Source organism: Anomaloglossus baeobatrachus, chromosome 6 (assembly GCF_048569485.1).
Source record: "Anomaloglossus baeobatrachus isolate aAnoBae1 chromosome 6, aAnoBae1.hap1, whole genome shotgun sequence".
Taxonomy (NCBI): Eukaryota; Metazoa; Chordata; class Amphibia; order Anura; family Aromobatidae; genus Anomaloglossus; species Anomaloglossus baeobatrachus.
Genome location: NC_134358.1, coordinates 180,194,745 through 180,217,719, shown reverse-complemented (window position 1 = coordinate 180,217,719; position 22,975 = coordinate 180,194,745). Strand labels below are relative to the sequence as shown.

At 48.4% G+C, this 22,975-nt stretch overlaps 1 protein-coding gene across 1 annotated transcript in view; it reads right to left on the bottom strand.

The window, feature by feature from the left end:
* Nucleotides 1-11,222, bottom strand: part of RAB31 (RAB31, member RAS oncogene family) — a 62,638-nt gene extending 51,416 nt beyond the window's left edge. Inside the window, exon 1 of the mRNA XM_075316399.1 lies at nt 11,052-11,222. Within this exon, the coding sequence (XP_075172514.1) occupies nt 11,052-11,087 (36 nt within the window). The 5' untranslated portion in view covers nt 11,088-11,222. The remainder of the gene's footprint in view (nt 1-11,051) is intronic.
* Nucleotides 11,223-22,975: the final 11,753 nt, after the last annotated feature.

The window sequence follows — 22,975 nt, the reverse complement described above, 5'->3', positions numbered from 1 at the left end:
AGAAAACTCCTATATAATACTATCCCGCTGGTACAGAACTCCCAAACTCTGGCATCATCAGGATTAGCAGACTCAAACTTATGCTGAAGATGCGGTACCCACACGATTTTCTTCTTCTGAAACCTGCAGAAGTCCTTTCATTTTGCCCTTCCAAATATTTCAAACCACGAAAACATGATCTTCAAATAGAAGCTGCAAAACATTTGATCCCTCTAATTTGGAAACAACACTTCCTACCCATTCACAATGGCTATCTAAAATACACTTGATTCATTGCCTCGTGGATCTGTATAGCTGGAAAACACACATATCCACATTTCCTTAAAATATGGACTCCATGGACCAGGAAAGTGCAAAACTTGCTACCAAATAACATACTTTGCATAACACATCCACCCTATGGACTTCCCCCATACTACTTCTCCCACTTTTCCATCATCACCATATGGTCTCATTTCGCCTCTCTCCAGAGTCCTCTGTTTATATACACTCCATATAATTTTATATAATTTCAGCCATTTTGCACCTTTTCACATGGTGATTGGCTCAAAAGTCGCTGAGTGTCATGGCAGTATCTGGTGCTGTTCACACCACAGACTCTGACACTCCACACTGTGGTTTCTCTGGGGCTTCTGAGTTGCACAGGCAGGTTTCGGGCATGACCAGCTGTGTGCTTATTAGTGATCAAGCTGGCAGGGGTTAATCTCTCCTAGCCTGCTGATTTACCTCTAGGATCACATGTTATGAGAAATCTATCACGGCTTCTCCCCGCCTATTTAAAGTGGTGGAAAATGACTTCCTGTACTGATTATAGCTTTAAGCAATACCGGTCCATGTGCTGCTGTGATCTAGTTGCTGGTGTACTACTGAGTGCTGTTTGGTGTGTTGTGGGAATTCTCTTGTCATCTGTTCATTCCCTCCCTGCTCTTTATTTCCTCCTGATCACGTATTGTCTAATACCTCTGTGTGGGATTGCTGTGAGTTACTGTTTTTGTTTTCCCATTTGTCTATTTGTTTGTCCTGTCCTTGCCCTCGCCTGGGTGGGGGGAGAGGGGTATTTGAGCAGGGCTGGCTAGCAGCAGGGCTAGGTTGGTGGTCCAGACCTCTTCATCATCAGAAGTACCTCTGGGATAAAGGACAGCTAGGTAGATAGCTTGTTACTATATTATTATTTTATTGCTTAGTTGTTCTATTGACCTTATCTGTACTTATATTCACGGTCATTCTTATTCAATATACTTTCAGATTCTGTATGTTACATGTTTCTGAATAAAGAACTATATAAAAAAAATAAGGTACCAGATCAGATATTCCTGTACTGAAGCTTCAGGGAAAGCACATGTCCTGCAGCTTTTCAAGAACACATGGCTGCCCTGCTTTGCCTTGGCATGGTAAAGATCAGACTTCGGACCGACAGCAAAGAATATTTTGAGGGTGCAAATTCCATCCACACAGAAAAGTACATCGACCTCTAAGTACATAGTAAGTTTTGTTCTCATGAGAAATAAAATGATGTTATTTGTGACAGATGATAAATTCACCCTAGTGGCAGGTGATTGGATAAAGGTCAGTTGAAAATAATGTTTTCTTCTGTACCCATTGGATCCATCATAGTGCTAGAGCCTGAGCTCACTGGAGGATCTTTGGTCATTTGGATATGCCAACCAAACTCTGGTCCCCTGTTAAAAAAGGAGCTATTCTCATAGCAGACCTATTGTAGGGATTGTTCTAGATTATTCTTATTATTCTAGATTATTATATAGATATGTTGTATAATATACGAGTCTAGTTTCACCTTTGGCATCTGAAGGGTTGAAAACATTGTCAAAGTTAATAAAAACTCAGCATAAACTTCAAACCAAATTGTTCTCCTTCACATAGTCTAAAAAGGACTAGTCCTATTCACAACTGTATACCATCTGGCACACCTGGTAGACATCTTCTCGTATTTCTTCAGTAAAATAAAGACATAAGGAGGAATTTTCTATCACAGGCATTTTATACAAATAAAAGCCTCCTGCTGTAAGATCTGTGCCATAGCAAAGGGGGGGACGGAGGGGGCGGTCCGCCCCAGGCGGCACGTGTCAGGGGGGCGGCATTTTGGGGGTAAAAAAAATAGAAAAACATAGAAGAAATAATAATTGTTGATTAACCTCTTAACGACCCATGACATACTGGGTACGTCATGGTGACCTGGTACTTAACGACCCATGACGTACCCAGTACGTCATGGCAAAATCGCAGCCTCGGTGGCTGCGATCGATGTGCAAAAACCATAGATTTGGGGAGGAGGGGACCCTGCCTGACCTCAGGAGGGGTGGTGTCTCCCTCCCGGACCTACGGAGGCTGTGATTGGCTGACGATTGCTACTCAGCCAATCACAGCCACTGTGATAATCCAACCATTATCAGTGCAGCTATAGCACTGATCACTGGCTGGAGCTGGGTGAACTTTGTTTCACCCGCTCCCAGCTCTGATTGAAGAGATTGGCCTTGTGACCGATCTCTCCAATCACCTTGGATCTGGGGCCTGTGACCTGTAGGTGACCACTCCCCTCAGCTTCACTTCATCTCTGAAAGCTTAGGAGAGTGATCCCTGCAAGTGCCATTTGGTAAGTGCCCCCGATCCACCACTGCCCCCGATCAGCCCCCGATACACCGCTGCCCCGCCACTGCCCCCTTTCAACCACACCGCCGCAGCAGCAATAGTCACCGCCCCGATCTGCCGCCGCTACTGCCTCCAATCTGCCACCGCCCTCCTCTATTTTCTTCCCCCCCTCCATCTGCCACCGCTCTCCCCATCAGCCGCTGCCGCCCTGCATCCACCACTGCTTTCCCCATCAGTTGCTGCCCCCCTTCATACGCCACCGCTCTCCCCATCAGCCGCTGCCCTCTTGCATCCGCCACCGCTCTCCCCATCAGCCGCTGCCCCCCATCATACGCCACTGCTCTCCCCATCAGTCACTGCCCCAGTCCATCCGTCACCCAATACCCAAGGTACCCAAGTTATATATATTCTGGATTATCGATGGCCAATGGAGGGGCGCGGCAAATTTGACGACTGCCCCGGGCGGCAAAAGCAGTTGCTACGCCACTGTATAAGATGTATCAAATTTATTGTGAAACGCATGTCTTTTGGGGTGTCCATGCTCCTAAAAATGAAATGAGCCGACATACGTTTCCACCATATTGACGCCAATTTCAATCTTGTGGGTTACAGTTGGGCAAGGCTCTCATACTATGCCCCATGCACTTTAAGAGAAGTGGCAACATTAGACCTAAATTTAATAAAATTGCACATACTTTGCACAAATGTGGCTTAAGCAAAACTTTGCAATCATGTTTGACAGAATTCTTTTGTACTAGTATTGATGACTTCCCCACTTCATGTTTTTTACTATACAATTCTGCAACTTTGACATAAATAACAGAAAAAAATATGTTTAAACAATTACTCCGGGGTATTTTTTTTTATTTCACAACTGGACTGTTATCAGTAATGTATGTTCCCAGTGTATAGTAACATACTTACCGGTCACCACCTTCTGGTTCCAGCGCCACTCCAGTCTTTGTTCGCTATCTTGTGACTGCAGTTCTAACTGGCTGGAAGTCTCTGATAACCATTACTGTTTCTCTTAGGCTAGTTTCACACTTGCGTTGAATTGTATCCGTTGCATTGCGTTGTGTGATGGATGCAACGGATGTGTTGCATATAGTGGCACAACGGATGCAACGGATGTTGCAAAACAACGGAATCCGTTTTGATTTTTTTTTTTACAGTTTTACAGGCGGCAAACTATTGTGAACGATCAGCTGATCGCTCCCTGCAGCCGGGTGATCAGCTGATCGCTCGGCGGCCGAGAATGTGTGCGGGGGCGGAGTGCAGGGTGGGTGGAGCCGAGCGGGGCCATGGCGCTGAGGAAAGGTGTGTGTGTGTGTGTATATATATATATATATATATATATATATATATATATATATATATATATATATATATATATATATATATATATATATATATATATATATATATATATATATATATATATACACACATACACATGCAGAGTGGAGTGCGGGAGGGGGCAGAGCCAAGCAGGGAAGTGTCGGGCTCCCTGCACACGTAGCCTGGGTAAATATCGGGTATAACTAGGCAAAGCACTTTGCTTTGCTTGGTTACCCGATATTTACCCTGGTTACGGGTGCAGGGAGCCAGAGAGAGCATGCGCAGTGAAATCCTGAGGATTGCACTGCTCAAAAAAATGTTACATGCTGCGTTCCTCCCGCTGGTCGGAAGCAACGGAGCGTCGCCCAGCAGAAGCAACGCAGGTCCTTTTGGCACAATCCGTCATCCATACAAGTCTATGGGAAACAGCGGAATCCGTTAACGGATTCCGCTGTTTTCCAAAAGGGCGGATTGTGACGGAAGGAAAAAAACGCAAGTGTGAAAATACCCTTAGTTGTCCACTATTCGGACAGCCCCTTATCAATTGTTATATTCCCCCATATAAAATAAAAATAGTGTTTACACCACTTTGGTGCCAGTGTTGCTCCTGCAACACTGGCTCCAGGTTTCTCAGGGCTTGTGTGACATTGTTATGCCACGTGGGCCCTGCAACCAATCAGTGGTGATTTCACTCTCATGTTCTTCTAACTTAACTTACAACCAAAGGAAGCAAGAAAGCAGCAGCAGCTGTCACTTCTTCCGAGTGTTTCATCCACAGAAAGTGAGCGTGAAGGCAGGGCTCACTTGACTAGAGATGAGCGAACCTGAAGTTTGATTTTCACACCAAATACCAACTTAAAAAATCATAGTTTGGATGCTTTACGTGGGAACTTCACTTGCATGAGCAAAGCTGTGCTCATTACACTCGGTGCTCAGCCCAGTGCGAGCTGCTTGCAGTGCTTGAATGGCTCACACTGGGGGTAACATCAGCAGGATTACATGTAGTGTGCGACCCCAAAAATTGTTTAAAAAAGCCCGACCACCCTCTTCTGGAAGTGATCTGCTTATGGCTGGCTGTTTGTGGGCAGAAACTCAAACTGCCAATCAGTTACTTGTTCCGGGGTTCGGGTCAAGCTCGAGCCAGTGGCAGCTCAGCTCGTTTGCTGCTGGCAAACCGAACCTCTACAGAACCGCTCGTCTCTAGACATAACATCACATAAGCCCTGGGAGACTCTGCACCGACCTCTTTGGAATGAAGGTGAGTATAAGATGTTTTTATTTTATATGGGATAATATTGCAATTGTGAATGGGTTGTCTCAGTAATGGACAACCCCTTTAATTTAAGTTTATGGGAGCTTCATTTTGTGCCTGTCACAATTTCGGTCACAAGATGCTGGGAATAGCAGAAGATGGCTAAAAGTAGGTATTTTATGACATACAGGGAACATATATTAGTTATACTACTTAGGTGGTAAAATAACCTGTAGTGGTACTTTTAAGTAATTGATCCGGGGGCCATGTATTTTCTTAAAGTCTGTGGTTGACATCCAACTACCCATGCACTGAGGCTATAATTAATTTACTGATGATTTCCCCCCCCCCCCCCCCCCCCCCGTTTTTGCCATAAATTATGCATACTTTACACATCATAGCTACTTCTGATATTACTCAGACTTCCATTATTTTCATTTGCTCCACATTTTTGCAAGAAGCAGAATTCTGGATTCTGCTGCATTTCATACTTTCTCTAAGAAGCTGAGTCCCAGATGGAAATGTTATCTGGAGGAATTTCCAGGAAGCTCATCAGTCGCCTGCCTCCTCTGATTGAAACAAGAAGGACAGGGGTTAACAAGTGGAGAGGGGGGTGGTGAACAGACAGAGAACTTGACTGTTGCCGGTTAAAGCTTTCCTGCCATGACTTCACTGTGATCTTATATGCTTGTCCTTGGACAGCAGCATAATTATTTACATATGTTTGTGCAAAATGTCCTCTTCTCATGGCTTTTCCTTTACATGTCCAAATCTGTGTACATCTTCCAAAATAACTAGTGCACAAATATAACAGATCCCGCATTTCCTAATTCTTTGCTTTCAGAAGTACCTCATATTCTCAGCAAAACTCTAATTTTAATTCTGTGAGAAGCTATAAAACAATTTCAGCAGTAAAATGTATTTTTTGTACAGAAAAGAAAAATGAAAAGAATACTCATAAACATACAATAAATGGAAAAATTACTATTAGGATAGGCCAACACAACTTCTGCCAAAGATTTCTAAACAGCAGGAACCATGAAGTGACATCACGTCCTCAGGAATGCCTGAAGTAAAGAGGGCTTTACACGCAACGACATCGCTAACGAGATGTCGTTGGGGTCACGAAATTCGTGACGCACATCCAGCCTCGTTAGCAACGTCGTTGCATGTGAAACGTTTGAACGACCGCTAACGATCAAAATTACTCACCTAATCGTTGACACATCGTTCTAATCCCAAATATCGTCAGTCGTTGTGGACACAGGTTGTTCGTCGTTCCTGAGGCAGCACACATCGCTACTTGTGACACCCCCAGAATGATGAACACCACCTTACCTGCGTCCTCCGGCAACGAGGTGGGCGTCACTTTCTTTCGGCTGCTCTCCGCCCCTCCGCTTCTATTGGACGGCTGCTGTGTGATGCCACACCAACCGCCCCCTTGGAAAGGAGGCGGTTCGCCGGCCACAGAAACGTCGCTAGACAGGTAAGTCCGTGTGATGGGTCCTAGCGATGTTGTGCGCCACGGGCAGCGATTTGCTCGTGACGCACAACCGACGGGGGAGGGTGCTTTCACCAGCGACATCACTAGCGATGTCGCTGCGTATAAAGCAGCCTTTACGCAATGTGCGCTATGCATTTGTGATACACAGAGAATGAAAGATGCAATTTTTTAACCTTTTGTGTGATCACACTGTCGCAGTAACAACTAAAGAGCATACAAGATGGGCTAAGCTAAGCTGAGTGTATGAAAAATCATCTATTTTTCAATTCGAAAAAATATTACTATACCATTATCACTATTATGCAACCTTTATGCTATCCATATGTTAGTTTTTGACATCCATATTGCATCTATTTTTCTAAATAAAAATTATATTTTAATAATTGCATTGGATTCATTTAAGGGAATTTGTCAGCAGTTTTTTGCTATTTAATCTGAATATACTCTAATATAGGGCAAGAGACCCTGACTCCAGCGATGTGTCACTTATTAGGCTGTGTTGTAGTTTCAATACAGTGTTTTATCAGCAAGAGATTCACACTGCTGTCCAACATCTCACAAGTAGACCAGCTTATCTGTATCCCTAGCCCCACCACTGACTGGAAGTTTGCTCACAATTCACAGTGTACACGCAAAGCTGCCAGTCAGGGGTGCGGGCAAGGTTATACACAAGCTCAGAAGACTTAGCTCTGCTACATCTACTTCAGACAAAACTGGTATTTTATGAAAACTGCAATAAGCAACCCAGTAAGTGATATATCCCTGGAATCAGATTTTCATGTTGTAACAATCGTCTCCCTGTCTTTTAGAGACTAGTGACAATTTTAGGACTAGAGACTCTCATCTCCATCTGGGACTCTACATTTAAATGTTGTTTTATTTCTTTTGGTTAGTGTCAGTTTTGCTGCTAGTCAGCTGCAGCTGCTCTGTAGCCACACCCCTTTGTGTTTAAGTAGCTAGGTTTCCCAGCAATATTTGCTGATTATACAAAACCAATTGTATTCTGGCCGCTGTGGTGAAAGGAGCTGCTGTGGATTTGTCCTGAAGTTGTATCTTCTCCATTTTGGTTGCTATTTCCCTGTTTGTCTCACCTACTCTCGTGTTGTATTTGTGCAACAATGGGTCTAGTGAACCTTACTTTTCCACTCACTAGCCAGGACTATTACAAGGTCTTTTCAGGGCTTCAGATCTGCTCAGCGACAGGTGCAAAACCTGTATAGGGTCTGGCTAGGATTGCAGGGTACAGGGGCAGGTAAGGGCAAAAGGTGTCCAATCTACCCTCTCACTAGTGACAGGGCCCACCGCTGTTGTGTTCCTGGTGTCCCCCTGGTTTGTGGTGTTGTTGTGTGTCAGACATCTGTTTGTCTATATGCGCGTTCCACGTCCGTAAGCGTGACACATGCTGCTCTCAGATTACCGTATTTTTCGGACTATAAGATGCCCCAGACCATAAGACGCACCTAGATTTTAAAGTAAAATAGGGGGGAAATATTGAAGTAAAAAATGTGGTAATGATGTACTGAGAATCTGCTGCAAATACTGTTAGGAGATAATGTCCTCAAATTCTGTAATAATGCCCAATATCTTGGGTACCTTCCTGGTATATTTGTCTCCTATCCTGGTATATATATATATTCCTCACCCTGGCATACGAGTATATGTCCTCCATCCTGGTATATATGTTCTACATCTGTTATATAAGTTTCACATCCTGGGCCTCTTCCTGGTATATATGCCCACCATCATTGTCCCATCCTTGTATATGTGCCTCCCGTTATGCCACACATAAAAAATAAAGAATTCTACTACCCTTTTCTCCGCTACCCAGGCGCACCGTCCCCTTTTGATGACTTTGGCGTGTAAGGGATGAGCAGCATATGATGTCACTGCCATGCACCTCCAGTCACAGGCGCACCGAAGGCAGGAGCAGGGTTGCTGCAGCAGGAAACAGGAGGTGGCAGGAACAGTGAATATTCATTTCCCAATTAAAGGGAAATGAATATTCACTGCTCCCCATGCCCATAATCCAGCCCACCACTTGGTGACAGCATCAGTGATAGTAAAAATTTTCAGTAATTTATCACTGATCTCAGTGCTGATAGGTGGGCGTAATTATGGGTGTGGGGAGCAGTGAATATTAATTTCCCTTTAATGGGGAAATGAATATACACTGCTCCTGCCACTGCTGGTTTACTGCAGTGGCGACCCTCCTACTGCCTCCGCTGACCCTGTTTCACTGCCGCTGCAGCCCTCCCACAGCAAGCCAGGTACATTTGGACTATAAGACACACACCCATTTTCCTCCCAAATTTGGGAGAGAAAAGTGTATGTTATAGTCCGAAACATACGTTATATAGCTAAAACTTGCAGACGGATTCGCTGTAAGAGCAAATTACATACAAATGATACCCATATTAAGCTTGTCAGGAAAACAAATCACATACATAGGAGGGAATGCCAATCCTCGCAGTTTAACCCCTTAAATGCCATGGTGGTAAGTCACCCTCTATCATTTTACACTTCTCTATCTGAGAAATATAAATCAAGTACTGAAGTATGAATGAGGCCTTTGTCATTTTTTCATCTTCCATTAAGGAGAATATACTACAGACAACAATACAACATACTGGAGTATGGACATTTAAATATATTGACAAATATTAACAATATATTTAGATCCTTCCAAATATTGAGAATCTCTTTTATTTGTAACATGATGGACATCTTATGAGTGGCATGAGGGCAGTAATATAAAAACATGGCACTAGTTGGTACATTCTATAACTACACATGATTTGTTGTTCCACTGTTTTCATTGAGGGCTAATGAATGGCAATGAATGTTACTTCTGTGTCACATTAAGGGCTCGTGCGCACATTGCATACATGCATGCATTTACGCTGCGTATTGCACTGCAGTGTAAATACATGCGTTCTGCGTCCCCAGCACAGTCTATGAAGATTGTGCATGAGACGTGCGCACGTTGCTTTTATGAACGCAGCGATTTGGGTGCCAAAATTTTGACGCAAATCCGTGCGGTCATAAAATGAGTATGTCAATTATTCCGTATGCTATGGATGCAGCTCCCACTCTGTCTATGGTGGGGGCAGCTGCCATAGCGCATGAAATCGGCTTTTTTTGTACAGAAAAACTGCATCCATTTTGCAGTGTTTCTGCAGCGATTTGACTCGCACATGTGCTGTCAAATCGCTGCAGAATATTCAGCAGTTATGTGCACATGAGCCCTAAAGGGTCATCCACTACGAAGGCAACCTCCTTCTTAAATACTGTATTCCCCAGTGTAAAATGACCATAACAGATACACATATTCTGCACTAGCGCCATTCCAGTGATGTTTGCGCGGGATCTACCAGGACTCGTGACATTATCGTGTCATGTGAGCACTGCAGTTAATCCGCCGCTAATAGGCTGCTCTGTTCACACTTCCTGCAGGCACATAGCTCATGTGTCCAAATGAAGAGGGAGAAAATCAGCCTATTAGCGGCTGCTGATTAGCTGCAGTGCTCACGTGGCATAACAATGTCACATGAGCTCAGGAAAAGCTGGCACCAACATCGCTTAATTGACAACAATGCAGGAAGTGAGTATCTGTCATTTTCATTTTACATTGCAGAATATGGTGTTTAAAAAGGGGGCTGTCCAAGTAGTGGACAACCCCTTTAAGGATCAGCACTTTCCACAATCCAGAATGTATGCTAAGAATGCAACAAAGCAGGATGGAGCGCTCTTTGTTTCAAATCTGTATTGTCATCCTTTTCTGAATCTGTTTCCTTTTAACATTTACCGTTAACCACAGATTGATTCTTGCCTGTTGCCGAGATAATGCAGCATGTATGTAAAGTTTTACAAAGCTAAAATGGAAGCATAAAAAAGCAGAGATCTACATGGCAGACAGTACCAGCTACTAATTAACCTGTAATTGTTAATCAACTGAGATTTGTCACATAAGTTGTACTCCTCACATCTGGAGAGAGGCTCCATTATAACATACCTACAGACGACAAATACATCCAGAAGTAACTGTTATCCAAACAGAATAGGAACATAATGTATGCAAGAGTCAAAAACCTATTCAAATGAAGTCTTTGTACAGTCATCTCGTTTTCTTTTGTGCAACAGTAAACCATTTCCTCCGGCATTCTGAGATTTGTACTTGTCCATGAAAAAAATAGCATTATAGCACATAAATGAATAACTCTGTTCAGGGTGACACTGAAAACACAATCAGACACAGCATAGAATTCAGCAGCGTAATTTACCATCTTTTTTCCATTGTATAATAGACTAACCCCAGCATCCTTCTGTTGAAAAAACCCGAGCAGCACTTACCCCCAGAAGGCAAACTTTCAGCTCTCGAATCGCCATCCTTTAAAAGGAGTTTGGTTTCCTATAACACATCATCAGGAGACAAGAACTTTAACACACAGGCATTTCCCAGGCTGTGCTTCTTTGCTCATGTGGATCGCATGCAAATAATTTCCTGACCTAACAAAAAGAACCAGACCAAGAGAAAGAGGAGGATTTAATTCCTACAAAACAAACGGAAACCAGTCTGGGCTATTTATGGGCAGTCCTGTCACATGGGCTGCAGACAACTACTCATTTGCTGCTTTCGTAATCTCCCAAAAATGCTGCATATTATACAAAAAGAGGTATAAGGGCTTCACATAGTGAACAGACATTTTAATAAGACAGAAGACTTGTGATTATCCTTTGTTCAGGTCTATCATATTCATTCTGACTTTGAGAAGCAGTGGAAAGTGACTGTCCTCCAGGATAAGGGTGGAGAAAGCATTTCTATGGAAAACATTGCATAGCCCAAGTTTTCCTTTCCCTTTTTTCAATTACTTCCAACATTTCAAAACAATATGAGATGTAAGAATTTGTATATATTTCAGATTAAATGGTTGGAGATTAGTATTAGGAAATAATTAAATTAGACAGAACAAACATAGGTAACATACATAGGCATTAGGCTATGTTCACACAGGGCGATTTTGCATGGGATTTTTGGAATCTCATAGGCTTTACTGATAATGTAAAAGTAGCGTTTTATTAGCATGAATTTGCATAAAACCAAGGCAAAAACCATGCAAAAAACTGTGGCAAACGTGCCTGTGTGAACATGGCCTTACTTTTCAAAAGGGGTTTCCACTCTGCATTTTTTGCAAAAATGTTGCATATTTGCTACCGTTATTTCTAGTGGTTATTTTTGTGTCAAAAAACTATTTCCTTTTAGCGAATAGGTAAGTATTAAATGAAATATTGTGGGGAAACGTATCCTTTCTATGGCAGGAAACTGGCATCAAAAAGTCAGAAAATATATCTGTGCCGCCCCTGCAGCGATCGAACCGCTCGGATCCGGGGATGATTATTCGTGGCTCAAAGGTCTCCGGACCCGGGGGCTAGGGGCCACACTCGAATGAAGAAGGGGGTATTTACAGGGGAGAGATAGTTCGTGATGCCACCCGTGGTGTGCGATAATTGAGGTACCGCCGCTGCCGTCGGGAGTAGCCAGGGTGATGGAGTGGGGCAGCTAAGGTGTCATTGCCCTCCACGGGTAGGGGAAGGCCCCGGGACTCAGTGGGATGCCATGGGATGCAGGGGTCACTCAGGTATTCACTCAGTCAATAAGCGGACGCTGACAACCGGGTAAACCAAATCTCGAAGTATTGCTGCCGCTTGAGGGGAGCATGTCCGGGTCCCATCCCCTGTGGTGTTGCCTGGTGATCCGTGACCTGCCTCCTGGCACTAAGTTTAAGTTCAACGTGGTGGCCTAGTAGTCTGAAACTCGCAAGGCCCCGCTCCCCACTGTGGCTAAGTGTGGGAGCCTGCTCTCAGGGCTCATGCTTGGGATTTTCTGGACCATTTGGTTGGAAGGCCCTATCCCCCTAGTTGCGCTAGTGCCCCGATTCTGGAGCGGGTAGGAACAGATCATAAAGGCTCCGTTCTCAGGTGAATTGCTGGGTTGCCTGAAGCTTCTCCCCGACATAGGGTCCATATACCCCGCCGTGCCTTCGTTCCCGGACCGGCGACAGTGCCAGGCTGCTGACTATCCTCCTTGACAGGTCCAGGCACTTAGCCGCAATCCCCTGCGACCGGGAGTCCGACTCCTCTAGGTCCAGACCACCGTCTGCAACCTGAACAGCTTCTTTTGAGAGTCACCACTCCCAACCTCCTCTCAGCTCCTCACAGCTCGAGGGCTACTTCCCAACTCTCTACTCACAGACAGACTGACTGCACTACTCACTTCCCCTCCCTGACCCCCCAGGTGGGCGACTCTATTCCACTCAACCGTCCATTTGTGTGCCTGGTGGGTGTGGTGCAGTGTGTATCTAGGATTTGATTTGCTGTTGGAGGCAAAACCACAATATAGAGACCCAAAACCAAGAGGGACTTGGAATACTGCATGGAAGGGCAGTTTGTACAGTACCCTGTGACGACCTGATAGTCCAGGGGCGTCACATTCCCCCTTGGTTAAACGTAGCTCGTCCCCGAGCTACAGGACATCCAGAGGTTTATTTTTGCAACTGGGAAGAAAAAATAATAACATTTTATTCACAAGTACTCATCCCACATTAGGGAGGCACATCGCTTAAACGTTACTTTAAACTTTTAGACTTCATCCTTTAACTATGGAACGCTACCGGTTATGCTAGTAGCGGAGGCTCAACCTGCTCTGTTGCAGTCTCTTCCTGCGACAGTCGAGTCCCAATGTCCCGGATCCCATGAACCCGCCACCCAAACAACCTGACTCGCTGCATTCCTATTTGTGGGTCCATGACCAGGTTAAAGTCCCGGGTGTTGAAAAGACGACTCTGGTAGGCACAGGAGGTGCAACTATTTACATTGAGCACAAGTCCATGCTGGCCACAACCAGTCCCACAGTCATGGTCCATTTTTGCTACTAAAATATCTATATAAGAACCGGAGTCCATGCACCTGGTGCAAACATTATGTAACTTCATAATCAGATGAGGTATTCAGTTGATTAAACCCAGTAATAATCATTTTTGTCTATAAACACTACTTATCATTCTCAAGAAAAATAATAAACTATGAAAAACAAGAAAGGAAAGCACAAATGTTTCTAACATTTTAACCTTAAATAGCCAGGTCCCGCAGCCATGCTTCCTTGCGGCTACGCACCACAGATGCCGGTACAAGCTCCTCCTCAACCATCACTTGCTTGGTTACATCTAGGGCATACCAGCCCCGCTCTCCACAATGCCGGGTGTACGCAACCATATCTCCCGGCTCCAGATTCCGCCCAGGATGCCCCCTGGGGAGGTGCTGTGCCACATCTCGCCGGGACACAAACACCCCAGCCGTGAAACCCGCTTCCCGGATAAACCCCCATCCATGGTCGGGGTCAAAATGATCCACGAGGCCACGGTACCGCTGCCCTCCTCACCTGCTCCTTCTCTTTTTGGGTATGGGTGGCAGTCTCCCGTCGTCACCGGTCTCGTGCTGTCATCTCCTGCTGTAGCTTACGCTGGTCTCGTTCCCAGTAGGGGACGTCAGCGTCCGGCATCGCTTCCCTTGCTGGCATGGGTTGTAGGTGTACTCCTGCGGCCCCAGCAGCCACTGGGATGCCGCGCAGCGGAACTGGTAAGTCCTCAGGTTCTGCCTCCGCCATCTAAGGAAGAAGGACCGATTGCTCCGCAGCCAGGGGTGCAGAGTCCGGGTGCTCGGTATCAAGGTACGGGCCCGGTGATGCGGCCAGGTCTGGTCGGGCTGGTGTTGCAGTAACCGCTGTCATGGCTTGGTCGGGTGACGGGGTCAAGAGCTGTGGAGCTGGCTCCTCGCAGATTGGGGATGAAGATTCCGCTGCTGAGGTTGGGATAGGCAGCTTGGCATCCGCCGAGGATGGGGATGGCGGTGGTGAAGTGCTTGCCGCAAGCGGGGGCAAACCGGATCCCACAGCCGCATAGGCCGGATCGCTCGGATCATTTGGGACTGGGTAACCGCTTACCCGCTCCTCACGTGGGACTTCTATCTCACGGGCTCGCACTGCCATTGCCAGGCTCCTTATCTCTTCCCTCCAGTGGTCCAGTATGAAGAGGAATTGCATCTGCATCCTCCTGCAGAGCTGCTCTGTCTCTTGCTCGATCCAGGTCGCGGTCCTGGGAGCAGAGCGCTCTGGTGACCAGTCTTGCGCAGCCACCATCTTTCCTTAGCAGTGTCCAGGAATGTTATGGCAGAGTCCTGGTGTCCCTGCTTCTCTTTCGCTGCTACATGCCATCCTGCCCCCTCAGTTTTTACCCACCACTCACTGCTGCGCTCGGGCCCTCTGGGAATTTCCGGTTCCGGGCAGACTCTCAGGAAAAAGGGCGGGGCTTCTGCACGCGCTTTTGGTTGAGAAGACGGCGCCAAAGATGGTGGAAAATGGCAGAAATGGCAGGAAATGGGACTCTTGACACGCAGTTTGGACTTTCACGATGCACGTCACCCAGGTAAGTGGGTCCTGTTCGGATCCTATTCGTGACGCCAAGTTTTTCGATGTGTGGCACCCCTGCAGCGGTCAAACCGCTCGGATCCGGGGGTGATTATTCGTGGCTCGAGGGTCTCCGGACCTAGTGGCTAGGGGTCACACTCGAATGAAGAAGGGGCTATTTACAGGGGAGAGATAGTTCGTGATGCCACCCGTGGTGTGCGGTAATTGGGAGTACCGCATTTGCCGTTGGGAGTACCCGGGAGTCACCACTCCCAACCTCCTCTCAGCTCCTAACAGCTCGAGGGCTACTTCCCAACTCTCTACTCACAGACAGACTGACTGCACTACTCACCTCCCCTCCCTGACCCCCCAGGTGGGCAACTCTATTCCACTCAAGCCGTCCACTGGTGTGCCTGGTGGGTGTGGTGCAGTGTGTATCTAGGGTCTGATTTGCTGTTGGAGGCAACACCACAAGATCGGGACCTAGAACCATGAGGGACTTGGAATACTGCACAGAATGTCAGTTTGTGCAGTACCCTGTGATGACTTGATAGTGCAGGGTCGTCACATATCAAAGGTGGTATTTGAGCAAAATTTTGCAACATTTTGCTCATTTCAGCAAAAGAAGCTTCTTTATAGGATGAAAAAAATACCGTCCACATGGATTTTCCAAATAGAAAGTAATAAAAGCATAAAGTTTACAACAAACATGGATTTCAGCCCCTGCTTCAGTCTTTCTTAAATGGGTTTTTACTAGAACAATCCCTTCTGATTCCACGTTTCTCTCAGGTAAAATAAAAAGCCTATACTCACCTCCCGTGATGGTGCCATTCCAGCGGAGCCAGGGCTCACATTCCCAGTGTTCATATGATGTTGTCCAATCAACACCGCCTCGTCTCTCGGATAAATGAGTTAATCAACAGGACGTGAGTGCTAAGGCTGCCATTCACTTCCTGTTGGTTGCTCCTGTCTCCGATTTCAGAAAGAAAAGCTTATGGTGATTGGAAGCGGGGCTCACATGACGTCACAGTGTCATTTGAACCCCAGGAATGCGAGTCCCGACACAACTGGAACGTAACCAACACAGGAGGTGAGTATATGCTTTTTTATTTAACCTGAAGGAAAGGTGGAATCAGAAGGGGCTGTCCTGGGGCAATCTTGCAATACATCTGCAGTACATGATATTAGATCTAAAAACCAAAGATGAAAATAATACGAACATATACGCTGCTGTAACTAAAATAAAAACAATGAATATAAATGAACATAGGATATTTAGTAAACACTGTTTTTCATCAAAAAAAGCGTAAAGCCATCCCACCGCGACAAGGTGTACCCATCGGGACAATACCTACACTCTCTAATATTAAAACTTCACAATGTGTCTCTGCCCTTATTCAGATTGTATAACACCCAGGGCCGGATTATAGGCAGGGCAGACGGGGCTCCAGCCCAGGGGCCCCCACCAAAAGAGCTTTTAAGGGGGCCCCCACCATACTTGGCACCTGTCAGCATTTTTTTTTCTTCACACCCTCTCCCCCTCCGTAAAGACAGTCTAATAAATCAGCTGTGTTTTCGGGGGGGGAGGCGCGGGGTGTTGAAGCACCGCTATTTATTTGTATCTGCGTCTTGAAGACGCAAAAACAAACTGCGGGCACAGGACGCTGATTGACACCGGAAGTACCAGCGGCCGCTTGTACTTCCGGGGTCAGGTGTGCTAATGCTCCCTGCTATGTGCTGCGGCCGTACCCAGCGAGGGGCGGGCAGCTGCCCCCCCTCCCCTCTCTCCCCCTCCCTAGAAGCAGGGGCACGGTGTAGTGCGCTGCTGTATCTGCTGTCCCCGCTGCGCTCCTCTACACTGTGTGCATGCCAGGCACACTAGCAGGAGGCAGCGCGCTGTGCTCTGTCGGCTCTGCTGTGTGCTGTGCTCGGCATGAACCCAGTGTAGAGGAGCGCAGCAGAGCCGATGACCGCAGCTTCCTCTTTCCGTTCCTATTCAAATGTATTTGCATCTTTCAGACGTAAATACATTTGAACAGCGTGCCGGGACCCGGCCCCGCCCCCGACGTGCAGCAACGTGATGAGATCAGCACCTTGCTGACGTCATCACAGTGCTGCAGGCGCCACACAGGGGACAAGAGGAAGCGAGCGCTCCATGAAGGAGCTGAAGAGACAGGTGTAATTAATGGGGATGAGTGAGGAGGGGCTGAGGACACAACGGGGAACATTTGTGAAGGAACACAGCTCTGTGACAGGCAGAGGAGGAGTACTGTATTCCGAGGAAGGGGGGAGGAGTGTGTAGTGATGGGGCAGTGTAATTTGTGTGTGTAGGGGGTGATGAGGGTTGTATTGTGTGTGGGGGGAGGGGTAATGGAGGGTGCATTGTATCGTGTGTGTGGGGAAGGGTAATGGAGGGTGCATTGTATTCTGTGTGGGGAAGGGTAATGAGGGGTGCATTGTATTGTGTGTGGGGGAGGGTTAATGGGGGGGTGCATTGTATTGTGTGTGGGGGAGGCTTAATGGGGGGGTGCATTGTATTTTATGTGGGGGGAGGTGTAATGGGGGGTGCATTGTATTCTCTGTGTGTGTGTGAGGTGATGTGGGGTGCATTGTGTGTGTGTTTGTGAGGTGATGTGGGGTGCATTGTGTGTGAGGTGATGTGGGGTGCATTGTGTGTGTGTGTGTGTGTGAGATGATGTGGGGTGCATTGTGTGTGTGTGTATGTGTGTGGTGATGTGGGGTGCATTATGTGTGTGTGTGTGTGTGTGTGTGTGTGTGTGTGAGATGATGTGGGGTGCATTGTGTGTGTGTGTGGTGATGTGGGGTGCATTGTGTGTGTGTGTGTGTGTGCGAGGTGATGTGGGGTGCATTGTGTGTGTGTGTGTGTAGGAGGTGATGTGGGGTGCAGTGTGTGTGTGTGGGGGGCTGCATTGTAGTGTGTGGTGATGTGGGGTGCATTGTGTGTGTGTAGGAGGTGATGTGGGGTGCATTGTGTGTGTGTGTAGAGGGTGCATTGTAGTGTGTGTGTGTCAGAGCTGTGTGTGTAAGAAGCAGTACTGTGTGTGTGTGTATATATGAATTAGAGCAGTCTGTGCGGCCCCCCCAGAACTATATGGGTCCCCCAGAGCGCTATGTCACCCATCGCAGTAATGAGTACACCACCAGAGCTGTTTGCCACTCCAGTAACGTCTATGCCCCCTGCCCCTCCTGTGATGTATATACAGCAGTGCTGTCAGTGTGCAGTCATGTCTGTTAGTGACAGCCATTGTGAAACACAGCCACATGTCCTGAAGGAGCTGGACGGAAACAAGCGGGAGAGGTGAGTGAGGCTGCTGGCGACTTCCCCATATTAATACCTGTAAAGGCTCATGCACACGTAACTGCTGAATATTCTGCAGCGATTTGACAGCACATGTGCGCGTCAAATCGCTGCAGAAACACTGCATAATGGATTCAGTTTTTCTGTACAGAAAATCCGATTTCATGCGCTATGGCTGCTGCCCCCACCATAGACAGAGCGGGAGCTGCATCCATAGCGCACGGAATAATTGACATGCTCATTTTATGAACGCACAGATTTGGGTCAACATTTTAGCACCCAAATCACTGCGTTCATAAAAGCTACGTGCGCGCGTATCATGCACAATCTACATAGCTTGTATAGGGGACGCAGAACGCATGCATTTACACTGCAGTGCTATACGCAGTGTAAATGCATGGAATTACACAACGTGCGCACGACCCCTAATGCGTCTGTGTTTGCATATATGTCAGTGTATATGACTGTGCATATATTTGTCTGTTTATATGTATTTTTCTGAATTTGTCTTCAAATATGTATATGTATGCCTGTATGTGTGTGTGCGTGTCTGTGTGTGGATGGGGTCCACTGAGACTCTTTCACCCGGAGGCCACAAAAACCTGGAGCCGGCCCTGGCTGCCTTAACATTGGGATCAGTAAAAAATGTGAGTAAAGCTTTACACTCTACAATATATCTAACAATGTGTCACGTCGTAAGTGACGCACATCCGGCATCGTTAGTGATATTGTAGTGTGTGACAGCTACGTGCGACCCTGATTGTGCGTTAAAACGTTGATCGCTGACACGTCGTTCATTTTCTAAAAATTGAACGTCTGGTTGTTCATCGTTCTTGAGGCAGCACACATCGCTCCGTGTGATACCCCGGGAACAATGAACTGCAGCTTACCTGCGTACTGCCGGCAATGCGGAAGGAAGGAGGTGGGCGGGATGTTTACGCCCCGCTCATCTCCGCCCCTCCGCTTCTATTGGCCGGCCGCTGTGTGACGTTGCTGTGACGCCGAATGTCCCTCCCACTCCAGGAAGTGGATGTTCGCTGCCCACAGCGAGGTCGTTTGGAAGGTACGTGTGATGGGGGGTAATCGTTTGTGCGACAAGGGCAACAAATTGCCTGTTCCGCACATATGGTGTGATCGCATACGAGATCGAAATGTGTAAAGCAGCCTTAACTCTACTTTCCGTGTATAAGTGACGGCTGTGAGTGATCCTGGACTTTGTCTGTATTGTAGTACTGTAAATCTGAATGTGGCAGAACAGGATAAATGTTCATTGGATTTCTATCTAAATGCTACAGTTCGCGCTCTACTGTTATGGCTAAAAATGTTAACGTTATGGGGCCCCCACCAGATTTTCTGCCCAGGGGCCCCCACCAACCTTAATCCGGCCCTGATAACACCTGTCTGGATCCACAAACTCAGATAGGCTGGACAGGCTAGAGGGAAGCCACTCACCAAGCAGGACCCCTAGAACCCTAAAACCTTTTAACCCCTATACGGGGATTTAGAATTACACAAGGCCCCAGAGATCACTACCTGTGGAAGGCTGCAATCCAAGAGAGTAGCCGTCAGGCAGGGTCAAACCAGGAATAACAGAACAGGGACAGAATCGGCAGGCAAGGACATAAACAGAACACAAAGCAGAGGTCTGGATCGGGCAGCGAGGTACCAAAACAGCAGGCAGAAGGGTAGTCAGGAAACAAGCAGAAGTCAGTGTTGCGGGCGGAGGAGGGGACGCTGCGCTCACCCACTGCTCGGGTCCGTCTGCTGCTGCTGCTGCTCGGTGGTGGCTCGAGCGGTGGGTCGGATCCCGGGGACTCGAGCGGCGTTCCTCGCCTGTGAGTGAAAGGGGGGTGGTTTGGGTTTAGGGATATTGTCCGTGACGCCACCCACGGTTGTGGTGAGATTGGTGACACCACCGCTGCTCTGGACAGGGATCCTGGGAGCGATGACAGGGAGCAGCTTGGATGTTGGTTCTCCCCTCCGTGGGTAGGGGGTTTGGTTGTCCCGGGGCCCGGTGAGGGTTAAGGATGGCAGGCGGGTTACGGGGCCTGGTGAGGTGCAGGGTCGCGGGAGCAGCGCTGTGCCGCACGGCACGGTGGTACTCACTCAACCAGTAATTCACACGGAGTCTCTGGTCAAAGAAACGGCTGGATGGACGGGTCCCACAGGCGGCTGCGGTTGTTCTCCTCCCGGTAGGTTGATGGTGACTGCCTTTCCTTGCACCTGTGTTGTGTTTACGGTTCCAATGGCTTCCCACCGGTAACCCGCTCCCCAGCTTGGATGGATGCTGAAGGAGCCCCTTTTGCCCACAGGCTCTGGCCCTGGGAACTGTAGCCTTGGCGGTGACTGTGTTTCCCTCTACGGTGTGAGCTGTTGCCTTCAATCGGGTCTTGACTGCTGGGAAACCCCGGAGGTTCCCTTCGCTACGGATTTGACCGGTTTTACGGCGACTCCTAGCCTGGTCGGGGTCCGTAAGCCCTGCCGGATGGTGCTGGCTTCTCTTTGCTCTCCGGTCCAGTACCGTCGGGCCACCGCCCGTCCACGGTCCTTACGGTTCGCTCCAATCAGCCTCTCCTGCAGACGGTCACCACCGTCTGCCAACCTTGCTGTTCCGTCCGGGCCACACACCCGGACGCCGTCAGACTGCTCCTCTACCACTTCACTTCCCACTTCAACTCCTCTCAAAAACAAATCTGATCTTCTTTTTCCGCCTCCAGGACTGTGAACTCCTCGGTGGGCGGGACCAACCGCCTGGCCCACCCCCTGGTGTGGACATCAGCCCCTGGAGGAAGGCAACAAGGATTTTTGTGTTTGACTTCGGTGTGCCTAACCGGGGTGTGGGGTGTGTTGGTGTAGTTCTGTGACGACCTGGCTTGTCCAGGGCGCCACATTCCCCCTTAGTAAAATGCAGACCGTCCGCGGGCTGCCCGTCCATCACCGGTTTTATTTTTGTTTAACTGCAAAAGATAGGAAAGATAAAACATCACAAACAGTTTCAACGGTACGGCTCCACTCTTCTCCCACCCAAACAACCTGGCCCTGATGCTGCCCCTAAGAAGTGGGCAGCACCCCTTGACCCCAGTCCAGCACCAAGTTGCCCGAGCGGGTTCTGTCCCTTTCAGGGGACCCGCGTCCATGGGGGACCCCTAAACCCCCGGAGGATCGCCACTGGTTACGGTAGTGGCGGGCCTGGGCGATCACTTTCCTCCAGGCCCATCCTCCCAAATCAGCCTCTCCGGAGGCGGTAACGGTTTCAAGCCACAACATTTTTTTTTTTATTTACATTCCACTAGTTTGTGGTTGCCCTGCCAGTTCTCGGGCTTGTCCGTAAGAAGTCCCTTACGCAACGGTTTGCAGACAGTCCCTTCGGGGACAACAGTTGCCGGCAACGGCCGGTTCAATCACGGTTCAATCAGGTAAACTTCTTCGGTTGATCATCTTTACTTATCATTCAAAACTTTCAAACTGGTACAGGTGGTCCCAACGGGGACAAATTACAGCGGTGCTCCGCTGCCATCACTCTGACTCTTCTGCTGAGGGGACCTCATCCTCTGCTGCTAACATATCGAACATGCAGTGACAGGCCTGTTGGGAGAGGGGTGCCCGGTATCCGTTTCCACCGGTGCGCGGGGTGTAGTAAACCACCGGCTCTCCCTCGTAGCGGAGATGCTCACTCACCTTCTCGAATTCAAAGGTGGGCTCGGCGCCGGGGCCGGAGTCATTATCTTTTGTCCCTGCGCCAGGCGGGTCGACGCCAACTGCCGCAGTCTCCAGGCCTCCGACATCCAGCACGTCAGATTCTACTGTGGTAACACGGGGTAGCAGGTCAGGTTGGTCAACACTGAAGCGCCCCATGAGTAATGGCAGGGACGATGCGAGGGCCGAGACTGGGCCGGGCCCCCCAGCCGCAGTGGCCGGTCCTGGTAGGACATGGGGACGTGGGTTACCCGTCGGCTCCGTCACATCTGCTCCCATCCCAAACATTGGGGCAGTCGCAACCAGCATTTCCACCTCATTGGTCCATTGCTCCATCATGAGGTATATCTGATTCTGCTGGCGTTGGTTGAACTCAACTACTCTGACCTTCATCCACGCCACGGTTCCGGGCTCGGGCACAGCGCCTGGTGCCATCCTGGCCGGGGCCTCTGATACATCTTCGTTAAGGGGCCGCGGTGTCGGTGGCTCCCACAGGAGCGGTTCAGGGCGGCCCTGAGCGTCTGCAGCCGGTCGGTCTGCCGGGGCGGGTTGGCAGGGTATCGCTACCGGTTGGACGGGTAGCGGGCCTAGTGGCGGGGCGGCAGCGGCTAACACGGGTAGCGGGGGAAGAGGCAGGGTGAGCGGGTGCAGGCCGGGCCCCCCCAGCCGCAGTGGCTGATCCCTCAGGAATACAGGGGCATGGGTCTCTTACCCGCTCCTCCAAATCCTCCTCCAACCTCGCGTCTCCGCATAGCAGCCACCACGTCCGCCATGTTGGTCTCCCACTCCTCCAGGAGGAGT